This window comes from Macrotis lagotis, chromosome 2, assembly GCF_037893015.1.
Source record: "Macrotis lagotis isolate mMagLag1 chromosome 2, bilby.v1.9.chrom.fasta, whole genome shotgun sequence".
Lineage (NCBI taxonomy): Eukaryota > Metazoa > Chordata > Mammalia > Peramelemorphia > Peramelidae > Macrotis > Macrotis lagotis.
The window spans coordinates 279,144,001-279,165,250 of record NC_133659.1 but is presented as its reverse complement, the minus strand read 5'-3'; the positions used below and the strand labels follow the sequence as shown (position 1 = coordinate 279,165,250).

The 21,250-nt window shown below is 37.0% G+C and overlaps 1 protein-coding gene across 2 annotated transcripts in view; it reads left to right on the top strand.

Moving 5' to 3' along the window:
* The window catches only part of XPOT (exportin for tRNA), a 47,961-nt gene extending 30,518 nt beyond the window's left edge, over positions 1–17,443 (top strand). For both annotated transcript variants that reach the window (XM_074226223.1, XM_074226222.1), the window contains exons 13-25: positions 962–1,106; positions 1,222–1,341; positions 1,680–1,774; positions 2,352–2,421; positions 4,042–4,280; positions 5,473–5,758; positions 7,529–7,718; positions 10,614–10,730; positions 10,901–11,016; positions 12,592–12,639; positions 13,531–13,602; positions 14,506–14,562; positions 16,805–17,443. In XM_074226223.1, the coding sequence (XP_074082324.1) occupies positions 962–1,106; positions 1,222–1,341; positions 1,680–1,774; positions 2,352–2,421; positions 4,042–4,280; positions 5,473–5,758; positions 7,529–7,718; positions 10,614–10,730; positions 10,901–11,016; positions 12,592–12,639; positions 13,531–13,602; positions 14,506–14,562; positions 16,805–16,831 (1,582 nt within the window). In that variant the 3' untranslated portion in view covers positions 16,832–17,443. The remainder of the gene's footprint in view (positions 1–961; positions 1,107–1,221; positions 1,342–1,679; positions 1,775–2,351; positions 2,422–4,041; positions 4,281–5,472; positions 5,759–7,528; positions 7,719–10,613; positions 10,731–10,900; positions 11,017–12,591; positions 12,640–13,530; positions 13,603–14,505; positions 14,563–16,804) is intronic.
* Positions 17,444–21,250: the final 3,807 nt, after the last annotated feature.

The window sequence follows — 21,250 nt, the reverse complement described above, 5'->3', positions numbered from 1 at the left end:
AACTAGCATCTTGGTAGAAAGGGTCTTTCCTTGAGAACTAGAAATTTGGATTTTAGTTCTGGTTTCACATACTTCCCACCACTGACTCCAAGCAACTTCATACATCACTGTGGGCCTTTGTTTTGCAAAAATCTGCCTCTTTTTGTTCTAAGATATGAATTCTCCTGACCATGACATCTGGACCAGTGTCATGTGTTCTATGCCAACCCCCTGGGGGGGGCAAAGAAAACGCCATTTTTCCTCAACTCTCCTAGTATCCACTTTATTATGTTCCTTATTTCAAATACATCAGCTCATCACAACCTTTATTGTTAGCCCTGGAGGTCTCCATTTGGATTTGGAATTTGTATTGTTACTAATAGACATAAACAATTGGAAGAAACAAAATTGATATTTTAAAATATATACCAAATGGTCACATGTAAAGGGTATCATTTGGCAAAGCAAGCTTCATTGGATAATGTTACCTAATTTTTGCCTTAAGTGAAAATTCTTTGTTCTCCAAAAAGCATTTCAAATTGAGGAGAGAGGCATAGTTACCATTGACTTATAATTTTGGTATTTAGCATTGTTCTTTTTAAGCATACATTTGAATATTTGCGTCAGTATTTTTTGTTTGCTTCTTTAGATAAGTTGTAATATTTTTGTGGTACTTGTTTAAAGTAAATGATCTCACTACATATATATATAGTGCATATCAAAATTTCAAGATAAATGATCCACCTTCCCCCTGCCTTGACTTTTTCTGTTTGTATAGTAAAATCAACAGATATCTTTTAATTGGGCATTTATCCAACATAACTTAATAGTTTTCCTAGGTTTAAAACACTGAAACTTCCAAGGTTGCTTTAAAATAATCAAAAATATATTTTATTATTCATTATATTTCCTAAGACATTTAATAACTGCAACTGTACCTTGAGTGACTTTGTAGATCACTCTGACATCTCTTTTTTGTCAGGAATTGGCAAGCTACTAGGTTTATGGAAGTTGAAGTAGCAATAAGATTGCTGTATATGTTGGCAGAAGCTCTTCCAGTGTCTCATGGTGCCCACTTCTCAGGTGATGTTTCAAAAGCTACTGCTTTGCAGGATATGATACGAACTGTGAGTATTCAACTGATGATTATGAAGTTTTATTTTCTTAATAAAAAAAAAAAAGTTTTTTCCCTGTGAACTAGTGGAACTCTTAACTGGTTTCTGTTTTTTGCCCCCACTGCAGTTGGTAACATCTGGTGTCAGTGCCTATCAGCATACATCAGTGACATTAGAGTTCTTCGAAACTATAGTTCGATATGAAAAGTTTTTTGCCGTTGAACCCCAACACATTCCTTGTGTTCTAGTAAGTACCATTAATTCTGTTTATTTGTTACTTTATTGTGCTATCTAAGCTTTTTAGCTTCTCCCAAAGTAGTTTCTTTCAACTGTTTTTATCTAGTTTGCCCAGAGCTGCTTTTTTCTTTTTAAACTTCGAGTAACTTGTATCCTAATGATCAAGGTTACAAGTATCTCCTTATGTGGGGCTAGCTTTTGTGTAGAAGAAATTTGGATAGAGAAGGGCCCTGGTTTCTAGGCACTTAATTGTAATTATATTGTAATAAATCATATGGCCACAGATAACAGAATACATGTTGTTCAAGGGCATGAAAAGTTTAAAAGCATTTTGGTTTCCCCCCCTAGATGGCGTTCTTAGACCAGAGAGGCCTGCGCCATTCTAGTCCAAAAGTACGGAGCAGAACAGCTTATCTTTTCTCCAGATTTGTCAAGTCTCTCAAGTAAGTAGAAGCTGCTTTCAGCTGACGCTGGTTTTTCTTTTTTTCTTCCACTTATTTGGAAGATTTTAGTCATTGTAATCAATATGTCAGAAATAGCTGCTTAAATTCTTTTCTAAGATTATTGGATCTTAGTTTTATCTGAACTTTTTCTTTTTTTTCTGGCAAGGCAATGGGGTTAAGTGGCTTGCTCAAGGCCACACAACTAGGTAATTATTAAGTGTCTGAGGCCAGATTTGAACTCAGGTACTCCTGACTACAGGGCTGGTGCTCTATTCACTGCACCATCTAGCCACCCCTGAACTTGTCCCATGAAACAAGTATTTCCCATTTATTGAATGAAATATCTCTTCTGGTATCATTCTGAAAAATGTCCTTTCCACAGTGACTGCTATAGTTTGTGTTTTTTTGCTTTTTTGCAAGGCAGTGGGGTTAAGTGACTTGAGAAAGGTCACAGAGCTAGATAATTCTTAAGTGTCTGAGGCAGGATTTGAACTTAAGTCCTCCTGACCCTACCTGAACTTACAAGCAATTTATTTAAAAGTCTTTATTTTCTCTTTCCCTCCCTATATTTATTTAGTAAACAAATGAATGCTTTCATTGAGGACATTTTGAACAGAATACAAGACCTGTTGGAACTTTCTCCACCTGTAAGTATCTGCTGACAAAGAAGCTGCCCCTCAGGAGCCCAGAAATGGAAAATCTAGAGAACCAAAAACCTGTAGATATTGGTAGTTGTTGATTACTTTTCATTTCAAATTCTTCTCGTTGTTTGAATATTAATGATATTGAGTAGTTTGGGAACCATTGCTTTGTACGGGGATCTCCCTGGCAGTCATTCTCAAATGGTTACAAGTATTTTTTGTGGAGTTTGTCATAATTAATGACAATTAGATCAGAAGACATGTTTAACTGAAATTTTTTCCAGATGTATTTAATCCTTTTTTGCATAATTTTTTTTCCTCTAAAAATGAAAATTGCATTTTACAGGAAAACACAATGGACACATTTGCTTATCTTCTTAGCTCTCCCATACAATCTCTTCACGAAAAATAGTTAGCTGACAAATCCACCTGTTCTTTTTTCTACATTTGTCTCTAAAGTTTGGCTGTTCTCATTGATTGTTCAGGGCTTAGGTATACTGATAAGAAGAGCTCTTTAGCAGAAAAGCTATTTATTAAATATACATTTTTAGACAGATTTTAGACAATTAGTATAAGTAATGATTTATTTGGTTAAGAAAGTTCTGACTCACAATTTAGTATGTCTCAAAGTTTTTTTGCTAAAATGTTCCCAAATAATTTGGTATTTTGTTTTATACAATAGGCATATTTCTGAAAAATAATATGTAAACTATAATTCATATGAGGCGGGCAGGGCAGTTTTTTATAATGTAAATAAACTAGGCTTTTATCTCTTAGATTGAACTTGTAAGTGTTGTTTTCTTAAAGTATAGTGATACTTGAAGATTTTTTGGTCTAACTTCTATGAAAAATGGAACGTAAATCCAAAATCAGCTAATTAAAATATCACCAAGTGAATATGTATTAGAGTGATCTTGTGGGGAAAAATTTGCTGACAATTTAATTAACTTGATTTTGCTTGCAATCTTTCAGAAACACTTGCAAAAATAACTTTTGTTTTAATTAATACTTTAAAATGAGTTCTGAACACTCTAATTTTTAGCATTAGAATAAGATTTTTTTCAAATATACACTTGAATTTGTTTTTTGTTTTCTCAGAGTACACTAATATCCTATTTTTATCTTTACCTTATCAACCTTTTATCATAACTACAAAAAGTTATACAAATAAGAAGCTGATACACATAAATAATCTAGTCCAGGTTTCTGCTTCCAATTTGTTCCTACCCCCATACAACAAAGTTTAGAATTCAAGGTTTTTTGATTGACAGCAATTAATTTATCCCTTGCATAATAGCTATGCTTAAATGCAGTTTGAAATAATGTTTTGTGAAGAACTTATCCAGAACAGTTTTTAAAAATCAATTGTTGGGGTGGCTAGGTGGCACAGTGGATAAAGCACCAGCCCTGGAGTCAGGAGTACCTGGGTTCAAATCCAGTCTGAGACACTTAATAATTACCTAGCTGTGTGGCCTTGGGCAAGCTACTTAACCCCATTTGCCTTGCAAAAACCTAAAAAAAAAATCAATTGTTGTTTTGACTTGTTCTGTGATTGTTGCTCATTTTATTTTTATGAGCAAGTGAAATGAACTAGAACTTCATTAAAGGACATAAATCTCGTTCTAGGAAAATGGTTACCAGTCTTTGCTGAGCAGTGATGATCAGCTTTTTATTTATGAGACTGCAGGAGTATTAATTGTTAACAGTGACTACCCAGCAGAAAGGAAGCAGGCTTTAATGAGGAATCTGTTGACTCCATTAATGGAAAAGTTTAAAATTTTGTTAGAAAAATTGATGCTGGCACAAGATGAAGAAAGGCAGGCAGCTCTAGCGGATTGTCTCAACCATGCTGTTGGGTTTGCCAGGTGAGTACAAATTATAATTTTTTTAAAAGAATTTCATCAGTTAAAACATTTTAAAGAAATAAACAGCCATTTGATCATGTGAGAATAGGTACCATTTTGCAATTACAAAACATTTCTTGGATTCCAAAAATATACTAAATTTGTGAAGTGATCCTATTTTATTCAAAGGTTCATTCATAAAGTTTAAGGAGGGGCCAGTGGCAGGGTATACTAGACCCTGTAGGTTTGTAGACGTAACAAAATATGTATAATCACATGTAAATGCTGAATTTGAAAACTTAAACCTTTTGTCTTAACACTGATAAATATGGGATTCCTCAGGGATTCTTAAACACTTCAGTATGTTAAATCATTTGGATTCTGGATCATTACTCAACCAAGAGCTTTTTATATTAGGACTTCCCCATGATAATGTATCTACCAAGTGGCTATATGTAAAATTTGTTATAAAAGATATTTAAATTTATTCTAAATGAAAATCAGTTCTAGATTGAAGCCATGTATTAATGAAATTGTAATGCAATTACTATTTTTGAATTAAAAAATTAAAACCTATTCCAAGTTGGTCTAAAAGGGTTGTATTGTTGCGCAAGCTCATCATTTCCATGGAAGTTGAGTTCTACCCTAGTACCTGTGAATTCAGATTTGAATATTTTTGTCTTTAGTCTTTATATTCTTGCTTACTAATATCTTTAATATCCTCGTATCAAAAAAAAAAGACCTTGGAATATGATTTCATTCATTTATTTTATCTTACTTTTTTTTTCAGATATACTATAATGCCCCACATATTCCATAAATCCCAAGGCTAAATAATGCAAAAAAAATGAGTGGTATCAACTTAAATGACAACAGGGGCCCCTGCAATGCACATGAGAATCCCTATAGGCACATGTTGATTTAGGAAGCCACATATTAATATTGCCTGCATTTAATTTATTATGTTATTTATGGCATTATTGATATGAACTTTTATTTTGATGAATGTTTCATTTATATTTTAATCTGGTTGACTGGGTAGTGGCCATGTGTTTAAGTCCTGCTAGAAAACATTGTACTACCAAAATAACTCATTATTTATTGGTTTGAGTAGAGCAAATTATATTGACAGTCTTTTCCATTTTCTAATCTGTGGATGCTGAGTAACAATAAAGAAGTTTCAATTAAGCTTTTAATTTTATTATTTACACAGCCGAACAAGTAAAGCTTTCAGCAACAAACAGACTGTGAAACAGTGTGGCTGTTCTGAGGTTTATTTGGACTGTTTACAGACATTTCTGCCAGCCCTCAGCTGTCCTTTACAGAAGGAGATTCTCAGAAGTGGTGTTCGTACTTTCCTTCATCGAATGATTATTTGTCTTGAGGAAGAAGTTCTTCCTTTCATCCCTTCAGCCTCGGAACACATGCTCAAAGACTGTGAAGCCAAGGACCTTCAGGAATTCATTCCTCTCATCAATCAGATTACGGCCAAATTCAAGGTACTGATTCCTCCATGATGGCTCCAGTTTGGGTGGCTGGAGATGAGGTTATCTTCAGGCTTGTTCTGTCCTTGGCTGTGTATTGCTCAGTAAAAAAAAAATGGAGAATTTTCTTCTTAAAAGAGCCTGGAAGCCTCACACATGGCCAGGGGAGTCTGTGTTAAGTTAGGCTCTTAGCTGCGCAGCCACAGACATCCTGCTCCCTCCATGGTGTGATCAGTCTTTAGAAGGATCCTGGCTTTGTCCATGGGCACCCCCAATTAGTGAAGCTCTAGCTCTGGCTGCAACCTTTATGTCTGGAAGGCTTTACACAACCTGGGGTGAATGGGTCCTCTGAAAGCCTGGCTCTTACCTCCACAGGGAATAGCTCATTAGGTGTTGGGAAAATATCTAAACCAATTGCATCATAGATTCAGCACAGTAATTCAAGGTTCTGCGCCACCCAATAAGTGGTATAACAAAAATAGCAGCCTCAGAGCATCAGTCAATTCATTTAATATTATGAGTAAATTGTCAGTAGAATCAAGGCATTTTAAATTATTCTTTTTTTTAGATTTTTCAAGGCAATGGGGTTAAGTGGCTTGCCCAAGGCCACACAGCTAGGTAATTATTAAGTGTCTGAGGTTGGATTTGAACTCAGGTACTCCTGAGTCCAAGGCTTGTGCTCTATCCACTGCACCACCTAGATGCCCCCATTTTAAATTATTCTTAAAGGTTATAATGAGAAATTTCAGTTTCTTTGCCCAAAATAATATATTTTATTCAATAAATTTTATAAGAATTTTAAAATTTGAATGCATTTGTCATTGTCATTCAAAGATAAATTGCATTTTCACAAAGATTTGCATCATCTCTCATCCTTTTAGCTTTATTGTAGAAGGTAGATGATATTTTTTAATAGATTTGGAAAATCTAGTATTTTGAATTTGTTTTTGGGTAAGCAACTGTGTTACTGGATAATGGAAATCCCTCAGATGATTAGAAGTCCCAAATTCCTACATAGCAAACCACAGAGAGATTTTTTTCACTGTCAGCTAATTGATGTTCTGATAATTCAGCAAGTGTTTAGATTCTGATAAGTGGGATGGAATTTGTTATTTCAAGAAAGAAGTAAAGCTTTAGGGTCTGCTTAATGTGTCTAGTTGCATATGAGCATTGCTTTTGACAGTCTGGTTCGGGGGTGATGGATCATTAATTCCCTTCCCAGGGTCCCCTTGTACAGACTAGAGCCCAGGATCCCCAGATTCAGCCCCTCTTCCTGTCTCAGCAGGCTCCTTTTCAGTTCATGTGATCTTCTCCCCAGCAGCCTTGCCATCTGAACCTTTTCCATCCAGTGCTATGTTGGAGCCAGCTCATAGGGGCATAAGCTGTTGTGGATCAACACCACACAGTGGGGTCTAATGATTTATTTTTTTAGTAATGCAGATTCAACTTAAAAGTGTGTCATGCTTATTCTCCTTCCTCCTATCCACGATCTTCTTTGGGTACCCAGCTGTCCTGAGGGGTAGCTGTCTTGGTTGACCCACTGGCTTCTGGCCCATCTCCCATACCTCAGTGTGCCAGCTCGGGATCACTGCTACTAGAAAAGAAAGTGTCCAAGTAGCTCCCATGACATGAGTTGGGGACTTCTTGCTTTGTCCTTGGTGGCCCTAGTGTTTGTCACAATGCATTATCCACTGTTTTTTTTCCATTCATTTGAGATTGTTCAGATCAGTCTTGCTGTGCAGGGTTCACTTTTCAGAAACAGGGATCTTTGTTTTTCTTTCCCAGACACAGGTGTCACCATTTTTACAACAAATGTTCATGCCCTTGCTTCATGCCATTTTTGAAGTGTTGCTTCGCCCCGCAGAAGAAAATGACCAATCTGCAGCTTTGGAAAAACAGATGTTGAGGAGGAGTTACTTTGCTTTCCTGCAGACAGTCACAGGAAGTGGAATGAGTGAAGTCATAGCCAATCAGGGTGAGAAAACATATACTGGCTTTTGTTGTTGTTTTTTAATTTTTTATTTGTATTTAAGGCAATGGGCTTTAAGTGACTTACCCAAGGTCACACAATTAGGCAATTATTAAGTGTCTGAGGCTGGAATTGAACTCAGGTCCTCCTGGCTCCAGGGCTGGTGCTCTATCTAGCTGCCCCTTGGCTTTTTGGTAATACAAATTAACAGTAAATGCATAGTAAGTTATCATCTCAACCTAACATATTACCTTACATTGTTTTTAATAGGGGTACTGAATATTTTAAAGAGATACTTTGTGGGCATTAAAATTGCCCTTCCTACAAGAACATCCATTGAAGCAGAGCTCTCAGGTCTTCCTCACAATCTGAGATACTCCCTTCTTCATTATAGAAAAAAGACAAAAGGCAGACCTTGGGGGCGGGGTGGGGGGGAGGCAGAGCCTAGACGGTGAAGAGAAGCCAGCAACTTCCTTAAGCTCTCCCAAACTTCCTCAGAAACAGCATTTATCAGGCTTCTAAATGGATTTTGGAGCAACAAAACCCATGAAAGAACAAGGGTGGAGCATTTTCCAGCAAGGTATGTCTCTGGTGGAGGGGAAGCCTGACCAGGAGCCAAAGGCAGAGAACTGAAACCAGGGTGTGCAGGAGGGCAGCCAGAAGACAGTTCAACCCACTCTCCTGGGCTGGACAGTTCAGTGAGCTAGGCAGTAGCAGTCCCAATGTGGAAGACCCTTCTCCCCAACACAAGAAGCTGGAACAGTGCCCCTATGACCCAGGAGCAGAGCTCAAAGTCAGAGAAAAGCCAGTACTATAGACAGTTAGAGTGGAGATAAGGAAAAGCACAAGATCATCTCAGAAGAGGATGACAGGAAAAAATGCTACATATGAAACTCCAGAGTTCTTGGAAGAGCTCAAAAAGAATTTTAAAAATCAAATAGAAGAATTGGGAAAAGAAATGCAAGAAAGAGGGACAGCGCAGTGACACAATGCATAGAGCATCAACCCAGGATTTGAGGAGGAGCTGAGTTGAAATCCAGCCTCATACAATTAATAATCACTTAGCTCAATGACCTTGGGCAAGTCACTTAACCCCATTGCCCCCCCTCCAAAAAATAGAAATGCAAGAGATATTCATCATCTTATAAAAGGAAGCAGAAAAATAGAGTGAAAAAATAAATCCCTTAAAAATACCATTGGACAAATGGAGAAAAGATAGCTTAAAAATATAATTAACCAAATGAAAAAGAAGATGCAAAAAGTAACTGAAGAAAATAATTCCTTGAGGACAGACTTTGCCCTCGTGGAGCTTATGGTCTCATGGAAGAGACAAAATGCAAAAATATATATAAAAAGCAAATGTTTGGGGCAGCTAGGTGGCACAATGAATAGAGCACTGGCCCTGGAGTCAGGAGTACCTGAATTCAAATCCGGCCTCAGATACTTAATAATTACTTAGCTGTGTGGCCTTGGGCAAGCCACTTAACCCCATTGCCTTGCAAAAAATAAAATAATATAAAGTAAAAATAAAAAGCAAATGTTGTATAGATAATTAGGAGGGAAGATCCTTGAATTGGGAGGGGATAGGGAAGTCTTCCTGTGGAAGGCATGATTTTAGTTTAGACTTGAAGCCAGGAGGATTAGTAGTTGGAATGGAGGACAGAATTTTCTAGATAGAAAGAATGCCTAGGGCTAAGAGAGAGCCGTCTTCTTAGAGGCAATGTCACTGGATCCAAATGGCTACACTAAGGCCTAAAGTGTAAGGTAGAGGTAGGAAAGGGCTGGTAGAGGAAGAGCTTAGAATGCCAGAGCATTTTTTGATCTTGGAGGCAATAAGCCATTAGAGTTTATTTGGGAGGGAGGGAGGAGAAGAGGAGGAGGGGGCTGGGAAATGTTATGTAGTCAGTCCTTCACTTTAGGAAAATCATTTTGGTGACTGTAGAGGCTGAAGTGGAGGAGAGACTTGGGGCTAGAAGTCCCTCCATCAGGATATTGCAATAATGTAGATGGGAGGTGATGAGGGCCTTTACTAGAATGGTGGCCGTGTCATATGGGAGAAGTATGAGTGAGTTTGCAGGACTTGCAAACAGCTTTGCTGTGGAGAAGGGGAGAGACAGTGAGGAGTCCAAGATGACTTCTGGTTTGTGAGCCTGAAGACCTGGGAGGATAGTGGTGCCTTCTAAAAGGGATTGGGGAAAGATGATGGATTCTGTGTTGGAGATACTGATTGTAAGTTGTCTCCTGGACATTCAGGGCAGGTTGTCTAAAAGACCCCTGGAGAGGCTCAATAGTTTAGCCAAGAACCTGGGCTAGATGTGTTCAGGAGATGTTGCAAATGAGCAGTGCTTAGCTACCACACAGACCTCTCCTGGAGTGGGTGTTTATAAAGAACAACCACGACAAAATTGGGAACTACTTGGTAGACTTCTTTGGACACTTTAAAGAATTGGAAATTTAGTGGAGATCTTAAAATGCCTACTAAGTTTCTCTTCTTTGGTTCCATCATGGTTCTCTCAAAGCTGGTATGTTCTCTTTTAACAATGATATTTCCTAAAATGATATTATTACTCTTTCCCCATCCTGAAAATAGAATCTCACTTCCTCATACAATGTTTTGAATAGGAAAACAAATAAGGAAACTTAATTTCATGAATTTTGCTTAGTAAGTTTGAAGGAAATAAAAGGAAAGTCTGTGCATGGGTGTGGGGGAGGGAGTGCATGAATCTGATAGTTTCTATTCGTGTACATCTTATTGTGATTTTATAGTTTTGGGTTAAAACCTTTTCAAAGCTTACATGTCATGATGCTACTTAATTTTCTTTATCTTCAAATAGAATTAAAAAGTCTTGAGTTGTAGTTCTGTTGAAACCACACTAAAATGTTTTATTTGTGCCCATTTAGGTGCTGAGAATGTTGAACGAGTGTTGGTGACTATCATTCAAGGAGCAGTTGAATATCCAGATCCTATTGCTCAGAAAACTTGCTTTATCATCCTCTCAAAGCTTGTGGACCTCTGGGGTAAGTATGGTGGTTAATTATTATCTGATTTTAGTCTCCTGTTCTCAACTTCCCTCTTTTCTTAGTTCTGGCATATACTATGAGTTAGCATTTAATTTATACTAGTCTGATACATTATAATTGATTTCATTACACATTACACAAAAGGAAAATTTGTATTCTCTTCACAGGGGGCAAAGATGGACCAGTGGGATTTGCTGATTTTGTCTACAAACACATTGTTCCTGCATGTTTCTTAGCACCTTTAAAACAAACTTTTGACCTGGCAGATGCACAAACAGTTCTGGTAAGAACCTAGATATCTTTGTTTAAATAATATAGATTGTTCTTTTAAAAAAGGCCTAGATTTTTAAATTTCAGTTTAGGTTCATTTTAAAAACCTGTTGATTCATGTTAACTCTAATCTTTGTGCTATTAAAAATCCATCTATTTTAGCAACTCATGTGACTTGGTTTTCTGTGCTAATTGAAAACAATATAGTGTCCCTAAAACACCATCTGAAAATATTTAGACATTGCAAGTTATTCACTTCTTCCTGTTGTATACTCCTTTCTTAGTACCTCCCCACCTCAGTTTCACTCATCTTCTCTCTAAAGTCCTGTTTTCCTCATTTGTAAGTTGTTTTAAAATCTTCTATAGAGAGAAGGAGGTGCAGTAGAGAGGGTCCTGACCCTGAGGTCAGGAAGACCTGAGCTCAATCCCAGCCTCTTCAGGCTTGCTAGTTGTGTGGCCCATGACATGCATGCCATTCTGCCTCAGTGTCCTCAACTGTATAAGGAGATAATAATAGCCCCTCCCTCTCCTCCTAGGGTGGTTGTGAGAATCAAGGGAGATACTGTCTGGTCAAATGCAGCATAAACCCTTCCTCAGGCTTGTGCCCAAATAGCCCAAGGAACTTTAGATTTTTTCACATAATGTCCCTTTTCTCTGAAGACTTTTTAAAGACGATTTTTAAAAATGTATATCAGTATCATATATGGGTATATTTGATACCAATCCCTTAGGGATTTTTGGTGCAAAGATTTGTTTTATAATTAATAGCCAAAAAAAAAAAAGCAAAAGCTCTGCTCTGCTAATCTGGTTATGGTGTGACCCTCTGGTTTTGTGGTAGGTGCTATACTATTAGGCCCAATTCTTCCACATTTCTTTACACCTTTCTTGCAGTGCTTATCAAAAAGAATTCTTTTAATGATCTATGACTCTTGGGATGGCTAGGTGGTGCAGTGGATAGAGCACCAGCCCTGGAGTCAGGAGTACCTGAATTCAAATCCAGCCTCAGACACTTAATAATTCCCTAGCTGTATGGCCTTGGGCAAGCCACTTAACCCCATTGCCTTGCAAAAACTTAAAAAAACAAATCTGACTCTCCAAGTCAGCATGGAATCCAAGTTTTCCTGGCTTCAAAGCCTGCTTTCTCTTTACTATACCATACTGTATCCACTGAGCTGGAGTAACATATCCAAAAAACCCACAAAAATATATTCTCAAGGAAATTGAATTGGTGAATTTTGAGACATTTACTTTATAACAAATACTGGGTACTTTTTTGTTCTGTATCAAGTCAAATGGATGTACTTGAAAAAATTCTTTGTTTTCTCTGCAAATTTCCTCTTATTATAACATTGACTAGGAAGTTGTAAAAGGATGAATTTGAACCTAGGAATAGACTGATTCCACCTCTTATCCTTGGCCTACCCTCCTTGTTTTTCTGGCCTCTTATATTTTCTATACTAAATATCCTTTTTTTGATTTAGATGGAAGTGGGGGAAAAAGACACCGAAAAGGGGAAGTATCTATGGTCCATTTTCCAATTTGAAAAGAAATAAGCAGGAATTGACTATTAAGCTTTGTTTTTCTATAGGCTTTATCTGAATGTGCAGTGACTCTAAAAACAATTCATCTCAAAAGGGTAAGTTTTACATTTATTTTCTTGAATATTTAGAATTTTATCTGTATAAAGATAATTCTAATAATATAGAATCTGTCCAAAACCTATTTTTAAGTGCTAATTGAGCAACTTCATGTCAGCGATTTCTAGGGGAAATGATAGTAGCAACAAATATGTGGCTCTCTTGTCACAAATCATAACCAAAAAAATAGAATACTCCCTTACTATCTTGAACCAGGGATATATAATCCCAACCAGCAATCAGTCACTTGCAATTCAGTATTGTCTTAAGGTAAAAATCAAGAATGATCAGAAACAAGAGTTAAGTATTTTCATAAAGTATGAATTGGTTAAGTACCTCATTGTTTTCATTTGAGAGTTGTGCATACTGCTCACCACTATTACATAGTTCACAGATATATGAGTAAAAAAGTGCTTTATAAATAAATAATTACATTTAAATGTAACTTCTTACTATAAGCCACAGGTTGTTTAACCATGGTCAAAAATCATTTAATCTCTCTGGACTACCATTTCTTTACCCTTATGACAATTTGGACTAAAGGAGGTTCCATTTAGATTTAAGATTCCATTATTCTATGCTTACTATAGATGATGATCTAAAGAAGATGTCACTCTGAATGCTGATGACCATCTATTATTGTTATTGACTTTCCTAGGAGTCTAGTCACTGCTAATTATCACTGATTAGCACAATAGTATAAGAATGAATAAGATTTTGGTAGCATTTGCTTATAGACATAAATCTTTTTTTTTCCCCAAGAATTATTCTAAAGCAGTAAAACATGATTCCCCTTATTTGTAAAAGTGGGATGGTTTGTTTTAAATTCAACCATTGTCTACACAAAAGAGTTTTAATTAGGTTGTATTTATATCTGATTAAATTTTCAGGGCCCAGAATGTATTCAGTATCTTCAGCAAGAATATCTCCCTTCTCTCCAGGTAGCTCCTGAAATAATACAGGTAAAAATCTTCTTTATTTTTTAACTTAACTATGGGAACAAAAATTTTTGCATCAATTCAGACTTTGATTTAGAAAAATGAAAAAATATAAGCATTTCACATTAGATTTCTAAACTTTTTACATGCCTAACTAAAGGATACATAGGTCGAGCAGTTAAATGCCTAACATGTAAAATTAATTTTCATCATAAACCATTTGTCAGGAAAAGTAGACAAAGATATCTTCAGTCAGCAGAAATTTATTAGGTGCCTGCTAATAGCTTGTACTTGGGGGTACATCAAAAGATGAGATGGAAATCTGTAATGTCAGGATTTAATTTATAATTTTAAAGTGCTGTATAAAATCGGCATATGTTATGTTAGTATGTCAGAATTAGCCATTCCATTTCATTTTACCTAGACTTTTCTGCTTTTGTTCTTAATTTTTTTTTAGCCAAGTTTGGCTAAGAATCACAATAAAATCTCAGTGACCCTTTGATACTCACTGATGTGTTATGGTCAGGATCCCCTCCCTTTCCTTAGCACTGTTCCTTTTTCCTGTCCAGTTTCCTGCAGGGCTTGTCCTTGGAGTTGAGTGCTGCTAGAAAGATACAAATTTTGAGCTGCTTAGTTCCTGGTCCAAGGAATATGAGAAAAACTTGAGCAGCACTTTTTTTCCCCCACCCAGGTCAATGAGGGCTAGATCTTAACCATGAGATTTATACTTGGAACAATTTAAAGCAACTTGCTATGACTGCTTTAGAATTCCCATAAATTCCCATGAAATGTGAATGAATAAATTCCAGTGTTGTATAATTTGCTAGATTGAAGTAAGAAGTGAATGTAATTCTAGATATAATTTTCATAAGTGACCCTTCTTGAATTTTATGATGGTATTCATAGAGGTTCCATTTTTCCCTCTAGGAGTTCTGCCAAGCCCTTCAACAGGCTGATGCTAAAGTGTTTAAAAATTACTTAAAGGTAAGTTTTCAAAGACAGTTAATAAATTGTGTAGCCTCTTAATTAAACCATATTTAAGAGCAAAAAAGAAAAACAATTTATCAGTGATATTTAACTGAAATACTAGTACATTTTGAAGAATCTTGTTTTGTGATGCACTTGTTGGATATCTTATATAGCTTTTGGTAAAAGCTGTTGGCTTCCAAATTTGGCAGAAATGGCAGAGGAGAGAAAGAAAACAAATAGAATATATGTGTATATAAGAATGGCTTTTTCAGGGGCAGCTAGGTGGCGCAGTGGATAAAGCACCGGCCCTGGAGTCAGGAGTACCTGGGTTCAAATCCAGTCTCAGACACTTTAATTACCTAGCTGTGTGGCCTTGGGCAAGCCACTTAACCCCATTTGCCTTGCAAAAAAAAACCTTAAAAAAAAAGAATAGCTTTTTCAAAAGCTTAATATGTTAAAGTGGTATTCAGCTACCATGTGCTCTCAAGCAGGAGGAAGGGCATCTCATAAGATAGCGTCCTAGCCTAGACCTCACCTAATAAGATTATTGAAGGGATTCAAAAGAACATAAGACAAGTAAAAGGAAATGAAATTTTGTGTTTAGCCTATGTGCTTGAGACAAAAGTATAGATATAGATATGTTTTGATTCAGATCTACCTCTTAGCCTTTTTATATTCATGCAAGTATTAAAGTTAGATAGACTGTTGGGTCCTAAAAGCTGACCATAATATTTATTTGGTGATTTGTGTGTAAACTGAATTGGAATGTTAATTTCAGCCTGGAAATATTTTTCATTTTAAATTGTTTCACTTCCATTAAAGTCTTACTAGTCCAGTATTTTACCATGGTATGAAGGTAACTAGTCCTGAAGGTTCAGCCAGCAGACAAAGCTAGAACTGAGGGAGGGGGACTATCCCATTTAAGGGCACCTCCTCCCGGCAAAGGAGAAGGTTTGCAAAACTGAAATCAAACTTGTGAAGATTTCACAGACATCCTTCTAATCATAGGATGGTACTTGGAGTTTTAGTTTTATACTGCTCTTTTATTTTTTTCCTAGCTGTGGGAGAGCTAAGGAAATGTGGAGATGACTCTTGTTGAGTAGATAAAAGAAATGTGCAGTCCCTCATACATGAAAATGGCCCACAACTTGGAGTCTTTTTATAGAACTGATGGGGCATACATTCAGCTCTCCAAACCTGCAGTTCTCTTTGTGAGCACTAGCATTATTTGGGATCTAGGTCATTTAGGGTTGCAGTCTCAGCCAACCCAGCTTTGTTCCCTTTATATGAAGCTAAAGGTGTGTTGGGAAGGCATATTAACTTGGTACTTACCTAATTGTTGACCATTTCAGAGTTTTTAGAAGGAAAATATTTTTTAAAACATTCAGATACAACATAAATATGTTTGTTCTTCCCTGGGATAGGAGATTTTTCTTTACTGTTTCCAGAACACAACTGGAATATTTATGGCATTGTATCTTGTACACTATTCCTTCCCCCAAATTTGCTCTTGTCTATCCTTAAGGATTCAGACAGAATTCAGACCTCCTCTGTAAGACTTTGCCTGACTATACTCATCCCAAATTATCTCTTCTGCTGCTGAGTTCTGAGAACAGTTGATGTGTGCTCATTTGGCATGCCACCAACACTGCAGTAGTAAATATGGCCAGACTGTAAACTCCACAAATCTTGGTCTAGCTTTTATTGCATTCAGTGGCTGGCAGAGCACCCTTTTTATGATACACACTTAAAATGTTGTTGAGTGATGATTATGCTACTAGTTGGGTATCTTGAACTGTGATAAGCAGCATGGCCTTTGGGAGAGTGCTGGCCAGGCACATCTCTGACCCATGTTGGAGCTTTGACCTTAACACTGGATTTCAGTGCTCAGTATTCATAGTAGTTCTAGGAAAAGATGAGGGGCAGACAAACTGCTGGTCTGCATTAGGAGAGAAAAGGAAACATTCTTTGTTACTTCTAACTTCTTCAACCAAAGGCATCGTCTAGCTATTTTAGATCTTTATTCATTTGACATGTTTTTTCCTTGTTTGCAGTCTCAGGTAATCAGCAATATGTAAAGTTTTTGGTTTTTCTTAATTTACCCATGGGATTATGAATTATGTGAAATACTGATTTTAGACAGACATATTTCACCCTAGAGGAATGATTGCATTCCTTTTGTGAAGCAATGGTTCTAAGCAACGAATCTTTGTGGGAAAAAACTCATTTCTAATAACCCCCTTTATTTTTTTAACAGGTATTCTTTCAGAGAGCAAAGCCCTAAGGATCATACTGGAAATCCCTGTACCAATTTCTGTGATCAGGAACTCCAGTTAATAATTTATACAGATGGTATTTTTTTTGTGCCATTCATACTGGTGGTCTTTTTAAAGTTCCTCTGTGCTTACTGCAATATGTATTTTAGCATTTTTCTGTAAAAATGGAGTATGACTGAGTTGGCTTAAATACAGGTATGTAACAACATGAAAAGTTAACCTGCATGCCTACTCAGAAATTGTTGTATAGGAAAAAATAATTGCTGTAAAAAAAAAATGCAGCAAAACTGTCATGGTATCTTTAATTTTTTATCTGAAAGAATTGAAGTCTTTAAAGACCATAGCAGTGATTAAGCAATGTGTATTCTTTAAAAAAAAAATTATCAACTATAATATGTTCAACACAAGAATTTAATTTTCCCTCATGTATGCCAATATTAAAATATGGAAGAAAAAAGAATCAAAACTGATTTTTTGTAGATAGCCATGACATTTCTTTAAGCTGTTTTAATGCTAACATGTGTTTCTTATAGAACACAGTGATTTCATAAATTAATTGATTTAAAAGTAGGTGCTGGTTATACATTTTTATATAAAAAAAATAAATTTTATGTAGTGAATTCTGCCAAGTTCTTTTTTAAATCATTGTTCATACTTTATATTAGCCAAATCTTCTGTCACACTCTTGTATTTCCCAAAATATTCATATTTCAGACAGGAGGGGAGGGAGGATGGAGATTTGTGGGGAAAGGCTCCAGTCTCAGAGTTCACCAAATTCTGGCTGTGTCACTCCCACCTGATCTTTTTTAAAAATTTATTTTAACCCCCTCCACCAAGTTCCAAATTCTCTTCCTCCCACTCCACTTCCCCCATTGAGAAAGCAAATAACCTGCTATTGGTTGAAAATGTGTTGCCATAGAAACAGCCAGGTACTTCAGAATATAGAGTACTGCCTCTGAAGTCAGAAGGACCTGAGTTCACCAACCTCAGCATTTAGTAATTAGCTAGCTGTGTGACCTTGGACAAGTCACTTAACCCCATTGCTTTGCCAACGGGTTGCCAATAAAAACATTAGCACAATAGTCATGTTGTAAAAGTAAACATAACCTCCACACACAAAGAAAGAGAAACCTCAAGAAAAAAAATCAGATCGGGGAAAAGTGTGCTTCAATCTGCATTCAGATTCCATCAGCTCTGTCTTTGGGATATCATTCTTTATCATAAGTCCATCAGAGAAGTTGCTTCAATATTTTTCCCCAGTTGCTATTGCTAACTGTACTTCCTTCTATCCTATTCTCCCCCCCCCCCCCATTTATTCTATTCTCTCTCAACTGTCGTTATTCAAAAGTCTGTTGCATCTGACTACCTACTCCTATGATCTTTCCTCTCTTCTATCATCTACACCCCCCCCCCCCCCCCCCCCCCCCGTCTCCCATCCCTTTCCTCTCCTGTTTTCCTCTAGTGTAAGATAGATTTCTAGACTCAGTTGATTTATATTTTCTCTCTGAGCTACTTATGACTGGAATAAGACTCATTCATTCCCTACCTACACTGCAAAAGCTTTGCCTTCTTTTATGTGAAATAACTTGCCCCATTCTACCTCTCCTTTCCCTTTCTCCCCATTGACTCCATCTTTGTAATATACCTTCATATTCAACTCCCTCCTGTGCCTTTCTCATATATGCACATGCACCTTCTAATTGCCCTAATAAATGAGAAGTTTCATATAAGTTATCAGTTTCATCTTCCCTTGCAGGAATACAAGCAATTCAACACCATTAAGTAGTTCCTCGTAATTTACCCTTCTCATCCAACCCTCTCAATGCTTCACCTGAGTCCCATATGTGAAGACCAGTCTTTCTATTCAACTCTGGTTGTTTCATCAGGAAAGCTTAAACGTTCTGTATTTCATTGAATGCAGTTTTCCTGGATTCTTTCTTTTTCTTTTTTGACATTTTTTTAGAAAGATTTTATTTATGAGTTTTACAATTTTTCCCCTAATCTTGCTTCCCTCCCCCCACCCCCCACAGAAGGCAATCTGTTAGTCTGTTTCCATGGTATACATTGATCTAAGTTGAATGTGATGAGAGAAGAAATCATGCCCTTAAAGAAGAAAAATAAAGTATAAGAGATAGCAGAATTACATAATAAGATAATGGATTTTTTTTCTACATTAAAGTTAATAGTCTTGGGTCTTCATTCAAATTCCACAATTCTTTCTCTGGATTTCATTCATGGACCTTCACAAGAAGCAACTATTTTTCCAATCATTTCCAACCAAACTTTCAGTTGACCTGAAACAAATGACCACAGTCATCTAAGTTTAGACTCATCCTCTCCCCATTTTTGTCTCCTTATTCTCACTCTTGCTCATCCTCTTCACCTGCATTGTCAGCCCCTTGTCTCAGATTTGGGGTGTTTTGTGTGAGGGGGAAGCAGTAGTGATGGTGGAGGAAGTATCAAGAACAAAGCCATGGAAAGAAACAAATGCACTCAGAACCCCAGCCAGGTTACCAATCAAGAGAGATTTAGGTCTACTTTTCTTTCCCTTATTCAGAATGTCAGAGCAACATCTCAGGATTTGGGGAGAGGAGTACTAAATTTCAGTCACATCACTGTACTAAAACAAAAACACCCCAGCGTGCTGAAAGAAAGCAAGCTCAGATGCAGATATTGAACTGCTGTTGTTAACCCTGGAGGAATTATGGATAGATGAAGCTCCAGATAATCACCAACTATATCCTGTGTCAGGCTCTTTATTACCTGGCCTGGGGCACATGAGACAAAAATATTTCCTTTCCTCTTGTATATAATAGGTAGAGATACTAGAATTAGATGAAGAGGAGCCACATCTGAAAAGGCACCATGAAAGGTGATGGCTTAACTTTGAAGAAAACTAGGAGTTTTGAGAAATGATGACAAGGGGAAGGACTTGGGGGGAGAGAAGGCACATAGTCTGAAAGTGGATCACCTTGTTTGGGGGCATAAGAAGGTCCATTGAGCTAAAGTGCAGTACACCTGGAGGTGAACAAAGTGTAATAAGCGTAGAGGTAGGCCCATGCTCTAAGGAACTTAAGTTCTAGGGCATCACTGGGGAACAAGCTTGCATTTTAGGAATGTCACCAGCAATTTTTTGGAGTTGGAAAGAAACGAGGCAAAAAAAGCGAATCAGGAGTTCTGTTATGATAGTGCATGTATAATCTGGGCAGCTAGGTGGCAAAGCAGATAGTGTTAGACCTAGGACCAAAAAGACTCATCCTCCCGAGTTCAAATCTGGTCTCATATTCTTGTGTGACTGCACAAGGCACTTTTCCTAGTTTACCTCAGTTCCTCATCTGTAAAATGACATGAAGAGTCAGATACAAGTGAAGTGAAAAATTACCAGAGAATAATAGTTCATATTTGAGAGGAGGAATTAGGAGGAGGACCTAAAGGTAGGTGGTGATGAAGCACACAGAGATCCATGATGGATTCCAAAGATGGAGTGAAAATTCTGGTATTTAGCAACTCAGTAGATAAAGACATTGAGGATGATACTAAGTTTATGAATTTAGGTAATGAAGGATGGCGATAACCTTGCCACAAATAGGGAAGTTTGGATGGGGTTGGGTTTGGGGAGAAAATGAAGTTGGAAAAGAAATAGAAATTGGAGTTTGGGAAAGGAACTAGGCTAGAAATAGAGATCTATGAGTTATCAGTATAAAGACAAGTAAACTCACAGGAACTAATAAGATCATTGAGTGTAGGGACAATAAAGAAACTGGGTCCGGGATAGCTAGAAATACAATAGGAATGATCATGATGAATGATAATTTGAGGCCAGTAGTAGTAGAACCAAGAGAGCAGCATCACAAAAACGTAAAAGATACAAAAAGAGAACTGAATTTCAAAAGATCATATCCCTCTAGTCGTGAATGGTGAGTATTGGGGTAAGGCCATCAGATTTGGCAACAGGCTCATCAATATTACATGACTCACCCAAGGTCACACAAATAAACATCTCTGTGTGCTGACTACCATACTGTGACCCTGGGATGTTCACTTGACCCCTGAGAGTCATTTTCCTCAGGCAAATCCTATTTTACTGAATGTTAGAAGGGCTACGTGAAACACTTCATAAAATGCAGTTAAAGTAATTTTTATTTGGAAAACTTACTCTCTGTTTTGGGAAACAATAATAATACCTCTACTTAGAATCAAAGTGGGGAAGGGTGGGAACATGGGCCCAGCTTCCAAGTCGGATCATATGGGTGGAATCCACTAGAATGAGCTTCCAATTCTTCCATAAACGGAGTGGTTTTGGAGAAATCACACTTTTCTAGGTTTCATTTTCCTCCTCTGAAAGGAAGGGGTTGGACTATGCAACTTTTAAGGTCATTTCAAATCTAAGTCCTGTAATGTTCCAATGTCACAATGCTCTCTAGGAG